We start from the raw sequence: 21,786 nt of genomic DNA on the forward strand, positions 1-21,786 counted from the left end.
GACTCAGAAAATGCAACTCCTGATGAAGTCCTTTTTTTTAAATGGTGCGTGCACAAAGGCTTTGGACTCAGTGGCTCCTTTATGGCTGAAGCACCTAAAGCCCATGGCACAGCCTTGGTTAAACGAGCACACTCGCGAACTCAGGCGCTCTTGTAGGCGCGCTGAGCGTCAATGGAAAAAAGATAACCTTCATATTTCCTTGCAAATACTGAGGGACAGACTGACTATCAGAGAACAGCTAAAGCCGCTAAAAGTAGTTCATGTCAGATCTTGTGTCCTCAAACTGTCACAAACCTCAGGTGCTTTTTAACACCCCGAATTTGCTTATTAGTCATTGTGCTAGCAATATTGCTGTGCCCTCGGCAAGCCTTTGTGAAGATTTTCTCTCTTATTTCAGAGATAAAATCTCTGATCTTAAATCATCTCCTGTGTTTGATGTGGAGTCAGCAGATCCATCCATGTGTCATGCTGTTTTTGACTGTTTTAATCCTATATCTATTTGTGAGATGACTAAAGTTGTTAATCAGTTGTTGTTAATCTGCACTTTGGACATTGTTCCAGGTTATTTGTTTAAAGATGTTTTTGAGTGTACTGGTCTATTTATCGCTGAACTTGTGAATACCTCTCTACTAAGTGGCTGTTTTCCATCAGCTATAAAACATGCTGTAGTCTAGCCGCTCATCAAGAAGAGCAATCTTGACCCAAATGTGTTGTCCAACTATAGACCCATCGCTAAATTGCCATTTGTGTCTAAAGTCTTAGAGAAAGTTGTCTATGACCAATTGCAGGCTTATCTGGATCTGAATTAAATAGGTTAGAAGTTTCAATCTGGTTTTAAATTAAGACACAGCACTGCAACAGCCCTTTTAAAAGTTTTTAATGACCTTCATTTAACTGTTGATGCTGGGAACACTGCTGTTCTTCTGCTTTTAGATTTGTCCGCAGGCTTTGACACACTGGACCATTGCATCCTTGTGACTCGCCTCGAGCCTCATTTAGGTATTAAGGTTCAGCGCTAAATTGGTTTCGGTCTTATCTTTCCAACAGACATTTTTCTGATAAAGTAGGACAGTACTACTCCTGTGAGTCTCCTCTTAAATATGGCGTGCTCCAGGGCTCAATTTTAGCACCACTTCTTTTCGCTTTGTACATGATCCCTCTTGGGTCTGTTTTTAAAAAGCACAAAGTCTGTTTTCATTGTTTTGCAGACGACATTCAGATTTACCTTCCTTTTACCTCCTGTGATACCCAGGCTGCTGTAATAATACTACAGGACTGTCTGAATGATGTACAAGTCTGGATGAGAACTAACTTTCTGAATCTTAAAAATAAAACTGAGATTTTAGTGTTCGTGCAAAGTAACCCTCTACAAGGACAAGACAGTGTTATTAGTCCTCTGTCCACTTTCTGCCGCCCTTTTGTAAAAAAAATCTAGGGGTGATAGTTGTCCCAATGTTCAGATTTGATAAGCACATCAGCTCTGTCATCAGTGCCAGCTTCTTACAGCTGAGGACTCTTTCCAAAATTAAAACTTATTTTACTTGAGTTGATTTTGAAAGAATGCTGCAGCCCGCCTTTTGACTAACACAAAGAAGCATGAGCACATCACCCCTGTGCTCTGCACCTTACACTGGCTCCCTGTTGGCTTTTGTGTTAAATATAAAGTTTTCTGATTGTTTTTAAGTGTCTGCACTGTATAGGCCCAAAGTATCTGAGTGAGCTCTTGCAGCCGTACACTCCACATAGGGCTCTGAGGTCAGCTGACCAGCTTCTCCTGGCTGTTCCTAAAGCCAGGCTTAAGAGGTGATAGAGCCTTTTCTGTGGCAGCGCCATGACTCTGGAACAATTTTCCTCTGTCTGTCAGGTCCTCAGTGTGTTTGGGACAGTTTACGTCCAGACTGAAAACTCCTCTCTTTTCTCTGGCTTTCAACACTGGCAAAGTGGTATATGCTTTGCTCTGCTATTTTGCTCTATATTTTTCAATTTGTTATTCTTTTCCTTTTGTTAATATTTTACAGTTATTGTATTGCTATCATTGTGAAGCACTTTGGTCAGCTGCAATTGTGTTTAAATGTGCTATATAAATAAACTTGAATTGAATCAACAAAGAATTGAGCAAAGGGTGTGAATATTTATGTACATGTGATTTCTCAGCATTTTATTTTTTAAAAATTTGCAAAAATAATCACAATTTAAAAAAAAACTTTTTCCAAGTTGCCACGGGGTGTTGTGAGTAGAATTTTGAGGGAAAAATTTAATTTACTCCATTTTGGAATAAGGCTGTAACATAAAATATGGAAAAAGTGAAGCGCCATGAATACTTTCCGGATGCACCATATGCCTTGGACTTAATTTGCATCAGTCATTAAAAATGTAAACAGTATAGTACTGTATGGCAAAAAATAAGTTATAGGCAGAAGCCAGAAGAAAATCCACGAACCAAACACAAAATGGGAACCACTAAACATTCCACCTGCTGTTGTGAGGGACGCACGGTTGAAACAGGCATGTACAACACATCAGCGACTGTTTCATGCACGCTCATGCGCATGCACGAACACAGTGCGAGCAGCTGGAATGTGTTGCACCAGATCGCGCCTCTGCTGTGGAGGAGGAGAAGAAGAAGAAGAAAAAAAACACACACACCATAAAAAAACACGGCATTTTATTGAATCCCTCTTATCGATCAAACAATACAAATATGAACTGCCTGTTCCTCTGTAGATAACCCATGGTCACAGACATACAGTCATGAAATGACATGAGTGAAGCAGTGTGCTTTCATTATGTCATATTATGTCCAGCCGGGTATATATATAGTTAATACAATCACTGGACACTGATACATAAGATATTTGTGTATAATAAGTGAAAATCACTGGGTTGATCTCAAAAATAAATAAAAGGGGACCCAATACAGAACCCTGCAGTTAAATAACCCTGGTTAAATAAAAAATAAATGCCACTCATGGTATTCCAACCTGCAATCTACAAAAGCTGTGATTAACAGACGGAAACTTTACCACTGCGCTACAATCACTGTCTTATAACGCAAGTGTGAAATGCTTAAAATCAACAAGGAGATAAACTTGTGTTTTCAAAAAAGGGAAATTAGATGATTTATGGACATGTGTCGGCCCAGCCCGCAGCCTGCAGACGTTCGGCGCCCAGACCAACGTGTCACTGTTTCTGTGTTATGTGGTCATTCATTTTAGTTATTTGTTGTGCACTCAGACGTTCCAGCCCCTGTATGATCATGTCTGTACATACATATCAGCATTTTATGCAAGTGCGTACACGTCTTTCGGGGGGGGGGGGGGGGGGGGGGGGGGAGATACACATGCATACCAAATGTGTATTGCTTTTTGAAATGCCACACTCGTGGAAGCACTTAGACAAATTTCACATCCAGCGCAAAAGTGATCGTCTGCTCAACATGTTCGTGCTAACAGCTTGAATGGCCACACATTTTCTGAGTGCCCAGCGAGCAGTGTTGGATATTCGTGTGTGTCACCTAGAATTTGGCCGACACCTGCAACGAGAGGGATCGAATGGGCTCTCACAGAGCACTCTCTGTCTTTCAGCCGCTGGTGTGCACAAATAATTGTAGCGACAGGTGTACAAGGTGTTGGAGGCAGCTCCAATTTTTCACGAATGGCATGCAATTTCTTCTGCAAGTCGGCTTCAATCATGCTATGTGTGAAGGGGCCCTTAGCGTCATAGTGAAGTGGAGCAGAGAAGAATTTTCTTTCAACAAAATATTAAATCTACGCAGCTTAGAGTAATCGGCCTTCTTCTGGTCCCTGAATGGAATCCTGTGTGGGGATCCAGTGGGGGACTCCATTGTTCTGCTGGGGGACTTCAACGCACACGTGGGCAATGACAGAGACACCTGGAGAGGCATGATTGGGAAGAACGGCCTCCTCCTGACACATCTCTTCAACATTGCATTGAGGTCTGGGACAGCGCCTAAGGAGTGGCAAACTGGGGTGGTGGTCCCCATATTTAAAAAAAGGGGAACAGAGACTGTGTGCCAATTACAGGAGCATCACACTACTCAGCCTCCCTGGTAAAGTCTACTTCAGGGTGCTGGAAAGGAGGGTTCAGCCGATCGTCAAACCTCTGATCGAAGAGGAACAATGCGGGTTCTGTCCTGGCCGTGGAACAACCGACTAGAGTTCACTCTCACAAGGATCCTGGAAGGTGTCTGGGAGTATTACCATCAAGTGTAGATGTGTTTTGCGGACGTGGAGAAGGCATATGATCGGGTAGCCTGGGAGATACTGTGGGACATGCTGAGGGAGTATGGAGTGAGGGGGTCCCTTGTCAGGGCCATCCAATCTCTGTACTGACAAAGCAAGAGCTGTGTTCGGCTGCTCGGCAGTAAGTTGGACTTGTTTCCGGTTGGGGTTGGCCTCCGCCAGGGCTGCGCCTTGTCACCAATCTTGTTTGTGATATGCATGGACAGAATGTCGAGGCGTAGTCGGGAGAGGAGGGTTTCCAGTTTGGCGGGCTCAGGGTCTCATCACTACTTGTTGCAGATGATGTGGTCCTGTTGGCTTCACAAGCCTGTGACCTCCAACACTCACTGGATCGGTTCGCAGCCAAGTGTGAAGTGGCTGGGATGAAGGATCAGCACCTCTAAATCTGAGGCAATGGTTCTCAGCAGGAAACCGATGGATTACTTACTCCTGGTAGGGAATGCAGTCTTGCCCCAAGTGAAGGAGTTCAAGTACCTTGGGGTCTTGTTCATGAGTGAGGGGACAATGGAGTGCTAGACTGGCCGGAGAATCGGCGCAGTGGGGGCGGTATTGCATTCACTCTTCCATACTATTGTGACAAAAAGCAATATGAGCCAAAAGGCGAAGCTCTCGATCTACTGGTCAATCTTCATTCCTACTCTCACCTATGGACATGAGGAGAGGGTCATGACCAAAAGAACTAGATCATGGGTACAAGCGACAAAATTGGGCTTCCTTAGGAGAGTGGCTGGTGTCTTCCTTAGGAATAAGATGAGAAGCTCAGTCATCCGTGGGGAGCTCAGAGTAGAGCCACTGCTCCTTCACATTGAAAGGAGCCAGCTGAGGTGGTTCAGGCATCTGGTAAGAATGTCCCCTGGGCGCCTCCCGAAGGAGGTGTTCAGGCACGTCCATCTGGGAGTAGACCCCGGGGAAGACCCAGGACTAGGTGGAGAAGTTATATCTCCACCCTGGCCTGGGAACACCTCGGGATCCTGCAGTCAGAGGTGGTCAATGTGGCCCACGAAAGGGAAGTCTGGGGTCCCCTGCTGGAGCTGTTGCCCCCACGACCTGATCCTGGATAAGCGGTTGAAGATGAGTGATGAGATGAGTAACTACAAACTTTGGAATTTGCTTGTCGTTTCACGGGTCTGAGACCACAATAGCCAGACACAGTAGACTACCATGGAATGAGTTGGGAGCAAGCTGCAGTGCCAAGTGAAGAATTGAATTATCTGGACCTATTGTTCACAAGCAAGAGAAAAAGATGAGATTGATGGATGGATTGGAGTGGCAATAATGTGCTTTGGACTATCATGATGAAGAGCTAATTTTACTCACTCTTTTTGTTTTAACTTCCAACCCATGCCAAGTTTTTATTTAGTTTTTACTTGTAACAAAGGTCTCCGTTACACTCTCAAGTGAAGCTGTGAATCGGAGGCACCACTGAACGGCATTTCACAGGACTGTTCCCAGACAAACAGAAATGTGGAATAAGTTTTAAGAGCTTCCATCAGGCAGAACAAACACAAATGTTGCTTGATGATTAGCATACCAGGAAATTCTCATGAGATTAATGTGTTTACACAACTTTAAGAAAACAGTCAGTTCAGTTGGTGAGCTGGCATCAGTATTACTGCCTCAGCAGATAACAAACTTCCTGTCAGCCAAACATGCTGGGAAAGAGCTCAAGAATAACCAGTTAAGCTGCTACTACAACCACCTAAGGAGGTTGTCTGTTTCTTGGTTTATCAGACTATTAGCAAGACAAATCCAAAATTAACTAACCAATTTTTGAGACATCCACTGAAAAGGCTCAGTCTGACATGTCATAGAAACCATTATATTTTGGAGTGGATGCACAAAAAATAAAATAAAAATAATAATAATAATACAAAGCTTCAAAAACAAAAAATACGCTGGAATACGTTCCAGAGTATTTCGAAGTAGATACTGATAAAGGCCACAGCAGATCTTGATAAAGGCCACAGAATTTATAATAGTGCTCGATTTTATACTTCGATTTGGAGACAGAGATTTGAGAACGGTATGGGTGGCATGAGACTGTGAGAAGTGGATCCTCTTAAAAAGACAGAGTCAGGACATGTGAAGTCATAAAGCCAGTTTAACCAATTTTGTATAAAAGTTGAGTTTCTTCCAACTATTAGCAGGTTCTCAGGATCTCAGCTCTGCTGTGTAGCATGCAGTGAAAGGTAAATGCCTTGGGCTGAAAACAGTTTGTTTCCTGGATATATGGTACGAGAAAATAAATTTAATGTGAATGTCCAGAAAAGTTGATGTCAAATATTCTCCATTCTGTGAATTACAGAGGAAGTTCTGTGTCTGTTGTTCTGTGGTCACAGAGGGCTGCAGTGATGACAATCGCTTACGGCCCCCTTTCTCACATAACACAACTGAAGTCGACTAGCGCACAAAGGAGGAATTGCATGCCATTCGTGAAAACTCAGAGCTGTCTCTAAGGCATCATACACCTGTCCCTACAAGCATTTGTAGACACCAGTGGCCAAAAGAGATAGTGCCCTGTGAGAGCCCATTCTGTTGTGTGAGCCGCTGAAGAGGAGGTACTGCTGGCCCACCACCACCAGATGGCGCCCTGCTTGGAGTGCGGGCTCCAAGCGAGAGGGCGTCGGAGCCGCTGGAGGTGACAGCTGTCATCAATCAACACCAGCTGTCACCCATCACCACTACTATAAAGACCGGACTGCAACTCCACCTCCTCGCCGAGAAATCGTCTACCATACAGGTATTTTCTCTGCTGACTCGAAACGTTGAGTAATAATCTGAACTTCTTTTGCAGCCGTTATCCTGTGGTGCTTGCCCTATCTGTGGGATTGGCGTTTGGTGTGATCAGCGACGGCTTCGCTTCACACTCCAATCAGATAAGTGGTTAGACAGGAGCTGCACGAGTGTGTGATTGGAGGTGGAGGCTCTCCCTCCTTGACTGAAAACAGACTGTGGGATTACTGAGTGTGCGGACTCACACTCATCCAGAACTGTTTCTGTTTTCTGCCAGCAGTACCGGGTCTGACTGCTGAAGACAGTGGCCACCTGGGGCGCAGGGCTTGGCAGCTCTGGTGTTCTTCAGGTCCGTTGGTGGTGAGGCTTGTGTGGGTTCCGGCTTCTCTCTCACCGGACGTCTCCTATCTTCGAGCCTGCCACACGTCACCTTTTGTTGGATTGATATAACACATTTGTATCTGTCTGTATCACGTTGTGCACCGTCACAACATTAAATTGTTACTTTTTGGCTATTCCATTGTCCCTTCATTAATGCCCCCTGTTGTGGGTCCGTGTCACGACACCTTCCCAACACATTCTATCCCTCTCACGGCAGGTGACGGCCAAATTCCAGGTGTCACACACGAACATCCAACACTGCTCGTGGAGCACTTAGGAAATGTGGGGCCATTCGTGTAGTCAGCAAGAAAACAGAGAGTAGGCGACCACTTTCGAGCTGGCTGTGAAATTTGTCTTAAGTGCCCCACGAGTGTGGCGTCGGCAAGTAACACACATGTGGTGTGCCAGAATGTCGGCTCCCCCCTCAACACGTCGCGTGTGTGTGTACTGCCCCTCCCCCCCAACAAATGTGGCGTGTGTGTGTGTTTCACACCCCCTGCAACACATGTGGCATGCGTGTGTTTCGTGCTCCCCCGACCTGTCCAACATATGTGGCGTGAGTGGGGGAGCACTCTTGCATGAAATGCTGATATGTATGTACAGATGGGGTCAGGCCAGAGACATCTGAGAGCACACAGCACGGCAAGGCGCCTGTCAGCTGATCGCCGGCCAGAGACTCACTGACAGCTGGAAATGACGGCTCAGTGCACATGACGTGTCACATTAAAAACAGAGACCACAGCCAGGACAGGTATGTAAGCAAGTACTACAATAACTCCATAGACAATTACATGCCAAATAACTAAAATGAATGATCACATAACACAGAAACAGAGAGTGACACTTTGGTCTGGGCACTAAACGGACATGGGGGTGTGTCTGCCAACAGCAGCAGCTGTTGAGATCTCTGGTCCTAGACGTCACAGATGGTGAACACGTACCATGTTTTGAAGGACATGAACTTACAACTGTCCACCATGATGCGCATGTGTATGTGCTTGCTGCACTCATGGAAATACATAAAAACATATATCGCTTTTGCGACAGGATGGAGCGAACACACAGTGCACACACTGACAGGCTATCCCAGGTGAAACAGACTGTCAGATCATATGAAAATGCAGCAGGTGATATGAATGTCACATCACCCACGTGAGCTATGTTACACATGACGTGGCGTCTGTGCTGTGGCACGCCGCTCATTGGGACACGCGTGTCAGCCAGACGCGCGCGATGTGGAATGAGCCAGCCGAGCATAAATTGTAGTTTACATGACAGACAGAAAGTGTGGAGATTAAATAACACAAATAAAGTTAAAGGCGTGAACTCATTCTTTTTGATCGCTTTGCTCATACGCTTTGCTGTGGACATACGGCACGTCAGCTGATTGCCGAATGTCAGCTGGACGTGACCCTGCACACAAGGTGTCAAATTAAAAACACAGAAATCAGACAGATGCAGGACAAACGCATAACAATACAAACATAAAATAAAAATCACAGAATGAAGGAACAGAGAGTGAGCCTTTTTCTCCTGTGAGCTGCTGAGGGCCGCAGACAAAGGCAGGCGTGTCCCCCTACGACGTTCCGCTGTTCAGATATCTGTGCTCGCAAGTCATAGCTCGGGAACACCTGTTTTGGCTTGTAGGATATGAAGTTGCATAACTACAGCATGACGCGCAGACATCAGCATGCTGTCCTTGCGTGGAAATAAATTGAAACATATTGCTTCAGCTGACCATCATGGCAGCACACTGCACCACTGGTGAATATTGTGCCATCCAGGAAATCACCCCACAGGACAGCCACTGACAGGCGCGTGTGACTGTGGGATTTCACCACATTGTAATAATTGAAACACACATCACATTTGTAGCAGATCACTGCGCTGGACACACCATGCCGGCTCATCATATATGAGCCGGTGTTCTGTCAAGATGAGGTGCGTCGTCGAGATGAGGCGCCTCGCGTAACTGCACATGCATGCACTGAAAAAATTACTTGACGAAGTTCACTTATTTTGATGGGCAAGTAAATGTATAAATTGTTCATCCGAATGTAGTAATGTATAAAATCAACTCATTATAAAATGATAATTATTTTTAACCTGGAGTTAGCTTATTTTGACAGGCAATAAATACACTGAATACAATTAATTAAAAAAAAAAAAACAAAAAAAACTTTGACTCAGAAAAAAACAAAAAAACAAAATGCGCATGCACAGTTGCACGTCGAGCGAGTTACATCATCTCCACATGTACAGTTGCGCGAGGCACCCCATCTCGACGGGTGACATCTTCAAGTCCAGGGTAGAGCGATGTGCGCATGCGCACGCATGCGCAGTAGCGCGACACACCTCATCTCGACGTTCACCTCATCTGGATAGGGCACCGGCCGGCTCTTCATGAGACGAGCGCATCAGGTAATTCATGTAAAACATAAAAGGGAGAACAGTAATCCACGTCATTTCATTGCTTCCTGGTGTACGTCTAGGCGGAGGCTAAGTCCGCTTTTATGTATTATGAATTGTGGGGTTTTTTTTTTTTCATTTTTTTACTCTGCTGTTGTGTGCGCAACTTTCCACGTGCTCGCACGAAACCGTCACCACGGCATCGTGCACGCCCGTCCGACTGTGCGTCCCTCCTGACAGCAGATGGAATGTTTCGCATTTCCTCATTTCGTTTTTGGCTTGCGGATTTTCTCCCAGTTTCTGCGTCTTTTGTGTTATGTGTGAAGGAGCCCTTAGTGAGAGCAAAACTGTGCACGCTGGCTTGTTGGCACTGTGCAGGTGCTGTGCTGTCATGGTAACCTGTCGTATATAAACATTAGCACTGTACAGATTTTACAGATTTGCCTAGACTACAGATGAAAGGCAAAACCCATGTAAACAACGTGAATACGGTAAAAGTTACACATATTGCATTGAGCAGCTGAGTTCACAAACAGCACAACCTCAAATTTATTCTTCCTATAACCTCAAATCACAAAAAGCTGGGCCAGCATGGAAAAGAAAATATATATTTTTTCTTTGACTTATTTCATTGCAAGCAGGATCAACCACAGATATTTCATGTTTTACCTCAACTTAATATAATTTTTAAAAATGCATTGTTGCCTGACGTTTTGTGACTACTCAACTTGGTACACGTCTTAATTTTGAAATTAGATATTAATAAAGGAATAAATAAATAATACAAACAGTATGATTGTGTCTGGTAAATCTATGTGGAGGTGAGTTCTGAAAAACCTTGTGACTTATGACTTCTCCTTCTTGCAGAGTCACTCAGTTTTTTTCAGAACTGTCCACTTCAGACAGATTTACTATAACATACCATGCTGTTTGCATTTATAATAATTGATGTTAATGAAGTCCAAGAGATATTAACTTGAAAATGTTCATGTAGCCATCCCCAACCCAGCTTTGAACAATTGGCTCGATCACGGGAGTTTGTCTGCATTCTTTTTTCTGCCTGCAGAGAGAACATTTCAGAGTCAGTGAAGAAGTGAGAGGCAGCAGTCATGATCCGTAGAAAAAAATAATGTGAATGTCTTCTGCTTAAACAAAAACTGTGACTCACACAACAAAATGTTATTTTGTGATTGTTTCACGGGGGTTAAGCTGTAAAACACACAAAACAAAAGCTTCCTCCTCCTGTATTTCTGTGGCTACATGAGTGCATGTGAAGTACTGCCCAATAAGGTGGTTATTGTTCAATGAAATAAGCGATTTCATTAAATAGAAAAATCTTTTCAAAGACAGAAATAATGTACATACAAAACAAAAATGACTCCAAATGCACCAGAAACCACCAAATAGCACCCATTAAGATGTCTGTTTGATTTTATCTTACTGTTTTTTATCGTATGGTTGTTTTTGCTCGTTTTGTAGCTTTTAATTATTACAGTTGTATTTTGTTCACAATTTTATGTTACAGTGAGGAAAATAAGTATTTGAACACCCTGCGGTTTTGCAAGTTCTCCCACTTAGAAATCATGGCGGTTTCTGAAATTTTCATCTTAGGTGCATGTCCACTGTGAGAGACATAATCAAAAAAAAAAAAAAAAAAAAAAAAAAAAAATCCAGAAATCACAATGTATGATTTTTTTTTAATAATTTATTTGTATGTTACTGCTGCAAATAAGTATTTGAACACCTACCAACCAGCAAGAATTCTGGATCACACAGACCTGTTAATTTTTCTTTGATAAGCCCTCTTCTTCTGCACTCTTTACCTATATTAACTGCACCTGTTTGAACTTGTTACCTGTACAGCACGTTGGTCCACTGTGGTTGTTTTAACGTGCTTAACAAATAAAGCTGGTTAGTAGGCAATAGTTGATTTGGCTCTTTTTTTCTATGATGACTGTTTTGGGGCATAGATAACACCACCACAACACATTGTTAATCCTGAGATTATGTTACAGAGCTGGACAATATACAACAGAAACACAAAATTCAATTCAATTTATTTTATTTATACAGTGCCAAATCGAAACAAAGTTGAGAAAGAAACCTCAAGCAGACCAGAGTTACAAGGTTTTTACAAAGATTTACCAAATTGAAGAAACGGGAAACAGAAAAAAACAAAACAAAATAGCATCAAAAACAAAGTGCATTACTGAAGTGAGCACACAGTCATTAACGCTACAGGAAGGGCGTCATGAATCAGTCCGGCACCCTGGGGTGCAGCGTCAGCGTCCATCCACCACCCCGTCAGTTTCATTTACTAAAAGTTGTCTTCATGGAAGACTGCATTCCAAAAGCAGGCTGCAGTTGCTCAAAGATGTCACCCTCAGCAAGGTGGTCCACAGCTTTAGCCAAAAAACAAAAAAAAAAAACAAACAAAAAAAAAACACCAAGACACTGCAGCAGCTTAATAGAAGTTAAAAATAATATCATTGATAATAAGTACTATAATAATAAGCCATGAATAGCATGCAGGAAATTTAAATTGGTTGCATTCAATTGTAAAATTCTTTCAACTGATTGAATGAATGGGGGCTCCGTCAAATGACAAGAGGACGACAAATTTTTAATTCCAAGAATTCCCAGGGACTTCAAATTCCAAACCCTATAACTAAAACCAAGAAGTCTAAATCTAAATCTAACCCTGCTGACGGCCCTTGATGCAGTGTCGTCTGAGGGATCCGAGATCACAGGTGTTCTCTTGCTGTTTACACACTGAAATTCCTCCAGATTTCTTGATTATTTAAAGATATATAGAGAGAAATACGCAAATGAGTATCTGTCCTCTGCTCATTTTGCATACAGTTGTCACCAACCGAACGGTCCCCCCTAAAAATCGGTCCACCCTGCCTTCACTGCGCATGCGTCATTAGCCGCGGTTCACAGATTATCACCTCGTTTCTGTTTAAAACCGCACCACAGTCATCATCTATCTCAGCAACAGATATCTGAAGCTTTTGTACAACAATTATTTCCACACAAATTCAGCATTATTTCATTGTGAAAGACAGATGAAGCGATCAGAGTGCCGCGGCTACACCTGCTGCTAGCTGATACGTTCACTGTGCATTGGTCATTTCAAAGTGTCGAGTTTTGCCTCGTTTCTGCTTAAAATGGCCTTGTTTTTGCTTAAAACTGACTTTAGAATGATTTAAGAGGTTTTACATTGTCATCTGATGGTTAATAATTACATTAATCCATTTGATCGCTTTGGGTTAAGAGAGTCCTCCTCGGACGAGCTGCTGTGGTCCCAAATGACGCATTTGCAGTGAAGGCAGGTGGATCGATTTTTTTGGGGGGGGGGGGGTCCGGTCTGCGACACCGTCCCAATTTTCTGATTTGGAGTTATACATAAAAATGTCAATTACTTCAAAGATGATAGTTCTGACCTAGTTTTTAAAAACATTTCGAATGTTTGTGTTTTATGTTAAACACTGTCAGGATTATCATCTTTCAGTTTTACAACATTCGCACAGACTTTGTTTATGGTAGATACACTGACATAAAGTTCAAAAGACTTGTTTTTCACCTTGAAACATATAATGTAAGTCCACATTTGAACTCTGCCTTAGTCAGAGTGTTTCCCCCAACATCCGCACAATTCCCAGAAGCCTGAAAATCAAATTAAGCTTATTTATGCTGCTGTGAGAACTTGGAAGCTGAAATGACACAGTGTGGCTATTCTCAGCTTTTATCATTTTTTGCTTTTACTGACAGAAAAAAGTGCCTCTGACTGTCAAAGAAAAAAACATGTTTACATTATAGACAACATGGAGATGACATCATTAGCTCATGTGATTTGTGTTCAAGCCCTTATTTATGCCTTAATGACAGTTAATTACAGCCACAGACCTCTTCAATGTGTAAGACTGTTTGATTCATGATGTTTTACATGTTTAGCACTCAAGGAGCTGATTTGAAAAAGAAAATAGTCAATCAAATAAAATACGTAATTATGACTTGGTAGATGGCTGAGCATTTCCCCAGTTTACACAGGGCCTTGCATCCTGTGTAAACGTTTTTTGTGCAAGGCCCTGCTCATTCACATGCAATACACACACACACACACGGATCATATCCTGACAGGCAGATTCAATTTTCAAGGTCACAGGTTAAAGAGGAAAGTCAGGAAAATCCCTATCTTTAACATGGAACAGATTGTTAAAAATTCATAACATAAAAAGATCAAATTTCTTTCATATTTGAGAGTGTTGTGTAAGATGGTTAACTTTATCGACTGAAAGTTTGATCCAGATTACGTGGCCATTTAAATTTAACATTGAAATCCCCATTCAATGTATATTTTACATTATATCTCAATCAAAAGTACCTCAATCACTTTCATATGTGACAATGAGATGCAAACTAGTACTCTCAATGAACAAACTAAGTTTGATCCGTATCGGATCTGTACTGCAGATTAAAGCCCCTTTCACACCGGTACAAACGTAAAGGTGCATATTGCGGCATACAGTCTACGCCGAGTTAAGCAGCTCTACGCCGGGTTAAGCAGCTCTACGCCGAGTTTTTGCTCACTACGCAGCAGTATGTTGAGCGCTACAAGGCAGAAAGCAATAAATTACATGTTTAATTTCGGCGTAGAGCGCTGGACGCAGAAAGTACACAGTTTTTAAGCAAGTCTACGCAACACACCACAACTGTTTGTAAATCTACACAACAGTGCGCTTTGTACAACAAGCCTCCGCAATACTACACGCCAGGGCAAGTACAAACCTGGATTGACAGATTTTATTCATCCCACTGGACTTTGCTGTCAGTGAAACTTCAAAACCACAGAAGAAGAGGCGAGCCAAGCTTCCACGTTCAGAGGACATTTCCACTGTCGACTGATTGCCAGTGGGAGGGCGTTTTCACGGTCCCCTGTTCACTTTTCACAGCGGGTCCTGTGCCGCGCCAGAAGCAGTTTTGCTTTGCCTCATTTTTCACCTCCAGTCTGTCGATTGTGGCATGTTTAAAGAGTCCATTAAGTCCTGCTCACGGACGATCGGCAGCAGGAGGACATGTCCATGTCCAGGTTAACTCCTCACGGACGATCGGCAACAGGAGGACATGTCCAGCGTCCACCATTCATTTCTCACGACAGCTCGCGTTTGCGGCCGCCAGAAGCAGCTCTGCTTTGTTTTGCTTTGATTTGTTTTACAGCTCTTCCAGTCTGCCGCCGGCTGCGCACATGCACAAATGGACTCTCATGCATAATTAATGACTCAAACATTGTTCAGAAAGAAATTCAATAACACTGGTTTTCCTGCTTTTACTCAGGGACAAGTGTCACAACTCTGTGGATCAAAGCTGTTCTCACAGAATGTCCGCTGATGCTGATGGCTTAAAAACCTTTTCACACCTTCATGCTCGAGTGAAATGTCGCAACAGGGGGTTTTCAATTGTCATCCAGAAAGTGATTTCCACTGCTATCCTTCTCTGCCTCTCCATCTTTCCCTGCCATGGACTGCTTGCTTGCTTGTTTTCAAAAGAGCTGTATGTGGAATCAAATTTGTGTCATTAATACAACCCCTGGCAAAAATTATGGAATCACAGGCCTCGGAGGATGTTCATTCAGTTGTTTAATTTTGTATAAAAAAAGCAGATCACAGACATGACACAAAACTAAAGTCATTTCAAATGGCAACTTTCTGGCTTTAAGAAACACTATAAGAAATCAAGAAAAAAATTGTGGCAGTCAGTAACGGTTACTTTTTTAGACCAAGCAGAGGGAAAAAAATATGGACTCACTCAATTCTGAGGAATAAATTATGGAATCACCCTGTAAATTTTCATCCCCAAAACTAACACCTGCATCAAATCAGATCTGCTCGTTAGTCTGCATCTAAAAAGGAGTGATCACACCTTGGAGAGCTGTTGCACCAAGTGGACTGACATGAATCATGGCTCCAACACGAGAGATGTCAATTGAAACAAAGGAGAGGATTATCAAACTCTTAAAAGAGGGTAAATCATCACGCAATGTTGCAAAAGATGTTGGTTGTTCACAGTCAGCTGTGTCTAAACTCTGGACCAAATACAAACAACATGGGAAGGTTGTTAAAGGCAAACATACTGGTAGACCAAGGAAAACATCAAAACGTCAAGACAGAAAACTTAAAGCAATATGTCTCAAAAATCGAAAATGCACAACAAAACAAATGAGGAACGAATGGGAGGAAACTGGAGTCAACTTCTGTGACCGAACTGTAAGAAACCGCCTAAGGAAATGGGATTTACATACAGAAAAGCTAAACGAAAGCCATCATTAACACGTAAACAGAAAAAAACAAGGTTACAATGGGCTAAGGAAAAGCAATTGTGGACTGTGGATGACTGGATGAAAGTCATATTCAGTAATGAATCTCGAATCTGCATTGGGCAAGGTGATGATGCTGGAACTTTTGTTTGGTGCCATTCCAATGAGATTTATAACGATGACTGCCTGAGGAGAACATGTAAATTTCCAAAGTCATTGATGATATGGGGCTGCATATCAGGTAAAGGCACTGGGGAGATGGCTGTCATTACATCATCAATAAATGCACAAGTTTACGTTGATATTTTGGACACTTATCTCATCAATTGAAAGGATGTTTGGGGATGATGAAATCATTTTTCAAGATGATAATGCATCTTGCCATAGAGCAAAAACTGTGAAAACATTCCTTGCAAAAAGACACAGAGTCAATGTCATGGCCTGCAAATAGTCCGGATCTTAATCCAATTGAAAGTCTTTGGTGGAAGTTGAAGAAAATGGTCCATGACAAGGCTCCAACCTGCAAAGCTGATCTGGCAACAGCAATCAGAGAAAGTTGGAGCCAGATTGATGAAGAGTACTGTTTGTCACTCATTAAGTCCATGCCTCAGAGACTGCAAGCTGTTATAAAAGCCAGAGGTGGTGCAACAAAATACTAGTGAAGTGTTGGAGCGTTCTTTTGTTTTTCATGATTCCATAATTTTTTCCTCAGAATTGAGTGATTCCATATTTTTTTCCCTCTGCTTGGTCTAAAAAAGTAACCGTTACTGACTGCCACAATTTTTTTTCCTGATTTCTTATAGTGTTTCTTAAAGCCAGAAAGTTGTCATTTGAAATGACTTTAGTTTTGTGTGATGTCTGTGATCTGCTTTTTTTTTCTACAAAATTAAACAACTGAATGAACATCCTCCGAGGCCGGTGATTCCATAATTTTTGCCAGGGGTTGTACATTTAATGCATGCGTGTCTTCATGTCAATTACACACACAAACACGGTGTCCAACAACATGCCGTAACGATATATTTACAAATACATACAGTTGTATGCAAAGGTTTGGGCACCCCTGATAATTTTAATGATTTTCCTTTATAAATCATTGGTTGTCTGGATCAGAGATTTCAGTTAAATATATCATATAGCAGGTGAACACACTGATATTTGAGAAGTGTGCAAAAATTATTTAAACACCTGTCAGTTTCCACTGTGAGGAACATAGTGAGAAAATGGAAGACCGCAGGCACAGTACTAGTTAAGGCCCGAAGTGGCAGGCCAATAAAAATCTCAGATAAGCTGAAACGAAAAATGATGAGAACAGTCACAGTCAACCCACAGACCTGCTCCAAAGACCTACAACATGATCAACATGATCTTGCTACAGATAGTGTCTCTGTGCATCGTACAGTGCACTTTGCACAAAGAGATGCTGTATGATGCTGTAATGCAGAGGAATCCTTTTCTGTGTACACGCCACAGACAGAGTCACTTGAGGTATGGTAAAGCACATTTGGACAAGCCAGCTTCATTTTGGAATAAGGTGCTGTGGACTGATGAAACTAAAATGGAGTTATTTGGACGGAAGGGGTGTTATGCATGGCTGAAAAAGAATAAAGCATTCCAAGAAAAACACTTGCTACCTACAGTAAAATTTGGAGGTGGTTTCATCATGCTGTGGGGCTGTGTGGCCAGTACAGGTACTGGGAATCTTGTTAAAGCTGGGATGGATGGATTCCACTCAATATCAGCAGATTCTTCAGAACAATGTTCATGAATCAGAAACAAGACAACAACCCTAAACACTGCTCAAAATCTACTAAGGAAAAGGAACAAATACAACATTCTGGAATGGCCATCTCAGTCCCCAGACCTGAATATTCTTGAAAATCTGTGGTGTGATTTTAAGCGGGCTGTCCATGCTTGGAAACCAACAAACCTGAGATGTTTTGTAAAGAAGAATGGTCCAAAATACCTTCAACCAGAATCCAGACTCTCAGTGGAAGCTATAGGAAGCGTTTAAAGGCTGTTATTTCTGTAAAAGGAGGATCTACTAAATATTGATGTATTTTTTCTGTTGGGGTGCCCAAATTTATGCACCTGGCTAATTTTGTTTAAAGAATTATAGCACACTTTCTGTAAATCCTATAAACTTAATTTCACTTCTCAAATATCACTGTGTTTGCCTGCTATATGATGATATATTTAACTGAAACTGCTGATCCAAACAACCAATGATTTATAAAGGAAAATCATGGAAATCAGCAGGGGTGCCCAAACTTTTTTTTACATACAACTGTATATTTTTGTAAAAAATCAACACACAAGTTACAAATCAGTCACTTGTGTTTGTGGATCACAAAGCATGTGTACAAATCAAGGAATATTTGTAAATCACCCTCTGTGCATTTGCAAGTATTAATGAGACAAATTTAACTGCATATGACTCACACAGGCAGGGAGAGTGCAAGGGGGAGGGGGCTGAACAGAGCAGTGTCTCAATGCACAGGTTCTCACAATCAGGTGAGAACTCTGAACTTTAATAAGCTTTTATTTTTTTAAAGTATTTATTTTAGATTGTGAGTTAATGTAATTGTTATCTCTTATTTTATTCTTACTTTCAAAAAAAACATGGGGAGTCTGATCAGCCTGCTTTGTTCTGTTCCGTTTATATCAGTTTTCCTGCACATGTCCAGATATTTTTTTTTCCCTCTTTATAAGAGTTTGGTGTTTACATTCATTCTACAAAGTTTTAAAACACAATAAAATGTTAACACTTTTCTTTATAGCAGTTCTGTAATTTCAGAAATGCAACAGAAAACAACCACAAATCAGAAAAAGTTGGGACTATGTGTAAAAATAAGATAAAAATAAGAATGTTGCACTATTCTCAGTTTTTCCACTCACACCCACAGAAACCAAAAGTTGAGCCTTGGTGGCCTTCCTCGCTTGTCTCCTTCCAGCATGGGCATTTATTTTTTGAAAACTACCTACATGACACAGATTTACAATAAAGTACCACACTGTTTGTATTTCTGAATGACTGATGTAAATGAAGTATAAGAAATAGTCAGTGACTTGGAAATGTTCATGTTTTCATCCCCTGACATTTCTCAAGAAAAGTGGCTGTAAAAATGATTAATTAATTCTTACATTTAGAATAAACTGCCGTGTCCCAACCTTTTCTTTTCTTGGAAAATGCTGCAAGCCTTAAATGTAGGAATGGATATATAGTAAGAAATAAAATAAAGCTGACCACACAAAACATGAAATGTGTAGGTCTCACACAGTTTGCAGTAAATAGAAGTCAAAGTAAATGTCAGGATCATTATGGGGTCCCCCCCACCAGCTAACCCGGCACAGTCACAACCACGTGTTGCTAGGTTACACCACACTCGTGTTGCACTAAGACAATTTTCAGACAGCTCGAATGTGGTCATCTTCTCTCTACTATTGCGCTGGGAGCGTGAATAGCCCCACCTTTTGTAAGTGTCCAGTGAGCATTGTTGGATGTTCATGTGTGACACCTGGAATTTGGCCGACACCTGCCAAGAGGGGGATCAAATGGGCACTCGCTGTCTTTCGGCCGCTTGTGTGCCTGAATGGTTGTGGTGACAGCTGTACAAGGCATTTGAGGGGGCTCTGATTTTTCAAGAGTGGCATGCAATTCCTCCTTCTAGCGCCAGTCAGCTTCAATCGTGTTATGTGTGAAGGGGGTATTAGTTTTGTCTCAATAACACTGTGATGGTAGACGTGCCTCAAAAGCATTTGTGTGACACTGTCAAGATAGGGCCTCAAATCTTTTTACGCACACCAGTGTGTTTAAAAAGAAGTCATGGTTCAGCTATACTAGGGTGTTCTTACCTGGCTGGACCCGAGTGGCCTGGAGAAAATATCTCAGGGCTTTTTCGTAGCTGTTTTGGTTCTCCAGAGCATGACCAACATTGTTCCAAAGCTTGGCATTGTTCTTGTTCACCTAAAGTGGCAGATAATTTAAAAACACTTGACCAAAAACTAATTTTTCAGTGACTGATAACTTCAAATATTGGACTGTATTTCTCATTTGTAAAACAAGCTTGGTTTTTCCCCAGACAATATATAATTAAATGATGAAAGATTTGTGCTAAATAGGGATGGGTATCGATAAGATTTTATCAATATCGATACAATTATCGATTGAACTTATGAATACGATTCCTTATCGATTCCCTTATCAATACCTCTTGTGAATTTTCTGTGTGCAAAAAGTAGGCTTTACATGTTTTCTATGTCAACAACATTTTATTGAGTTTTAAAGTAAATAAATATGAAATTGCTCACTGGATCCTTGATCTCTGGACATAAATAGAAATAAACAAAATCTGTAGTTTTGGTTAAAAGCATTTCCTTTCAGACATTAATGGCATGAATGTCACTCCATACCTCTGAGCTGAGCTCAGCCGGCTGCATGTTATCATCAATGTAATTCATAAAGAATGTAGGACGTCTCATTTTGGGAAGAAAAAAAAAACAAAAACAGTTTAGTCGATTGTAGTTTATTGTTTGCATTACAACGTTTGAAAAGAGGTGCCATTTGATTTAAAATGGCGATTCGCTTTGAAGTTATTAATTACGGCCGGACTCTAACTTGACTCGGCAGCGCAGAATTTGGAGCTGTGCCTACGGAAAGGAGGGCGATTCTCATTTTTTGTCTGCAACAAGACAAGAGTCCCAGTTATTGACTTTAATCCGCACAAAAGTGACTCATGATTGACACTTTTAAATGACTTTGAGAAGGGTTAAGAAGCAGATTTGCCACTTCTGAAAAGCATCGAAGCAGTGAACCAATGAAGCAGCGGGTCGGCGCACTGCTTCGTTGGTTCAAGCTTCAAAGCGGAGCTGTTACAGAAGCGGTTGATTACAGACCCGCTGCAGGTTCTGCAATCAACGTAGAGAACTTATTTTCCCGACAAACACCCTGAAAAACAGCAGCTGCTCTGAAGGGCCAATAAGGGAATCATTAAACAAAAAGGCTAGTTATGTCGGTGGATCGAATCATTTCTTAACGATTCTCGAAAAGAAACGGTACTCTATACCCAACCCTAGTGCTAACACCGAAAGTCAGCCAATAGAAGTTGTTGGAGTACTGCAATGTTCTATTTTCTGCTTTATTACAGTCCAGCTTTCGGGGCCTCCAACTGGTTCAAAATGCTGCTGCCAGAATTTTGACAATAAGCAGAAAGTTCAACCACATTACACAGATTTTGGCATGTCTTCACTGGCTTCCCGTCTCTGTGATGTCTGATTTTACGGTTCTGTTACTAACCTATAAATTTATCCACAAACGAGCACCTCCCTACCTACTTGACCGAATTACGCCATATGTACTGGCCTGTGCTCTGTGTTCTCAGGGCGCAGGAATACTTTTTTCCCCCCTAAGGTGAATAAAAAGTCTGCAAGCCACAGAGCCTTCTCGTATCGTGCACCTGCCATGTGCAATTATCTCCCTGCGGTGATAAAACAGTCACAGACGTTCAGGTCCACACTAAAGATGCATTTGCTCTCTCTCTCTCGTATGCTTAGCATACTGGCATAGTAAGGAACTATGCTTCTTATCCTTTTATTTCATCTTATTAGCAACAGAACAGGTCTCATCATCAGTACATCTAACTTCTGAATCTGAATCTGTTAGTGAAGCTCAGGTCTAGCTGCTGG

At 41.9% G+C, this 21,786-nt stretch overlaps 1 protein-coding gene across 3 annotated transcripts in view; it reads right to left on the reverse strand.

Annotated features, from left to right (window-relative positions):
• The window catches only part of tmtc3 (transmembrane O-mannosyltransferase targeting cadherins 3), a 93,860-nt gene that overhangs the window by 29,045 nt on the left and 43,029 nt on the right, over positions 1 to 21,786 (reverse strand). For all 3 annotated transcript variants that reach the window (XM_034175895.1, XM_034175897.1, XM_034175898.1), the window contains one exon: positions 19,957 to 20,068. In XM_034175895.1, coding sequence (XP_034031786.1) covers positions 19,957 to 20,068 — 112 coding nt within the window. The remainder of the gene's footprint in view (positions 1 to 19,956; positions 20,069 to 21,786) is intronic.

Source organism: Thalassophryne amazonica, chromosome 8 (assembly GCF_902500255.1).
Source record: "Thalassophryne amazonica chromosome 8, fThaAma1.1, whole genome shotgun sequence".
NCBI lineage: Eukaryota > Metazoa > Chordata > Actinopteri > Batrachoidiformes > Batrachoididae > Thalassophryne > Thalassophryne amazonica.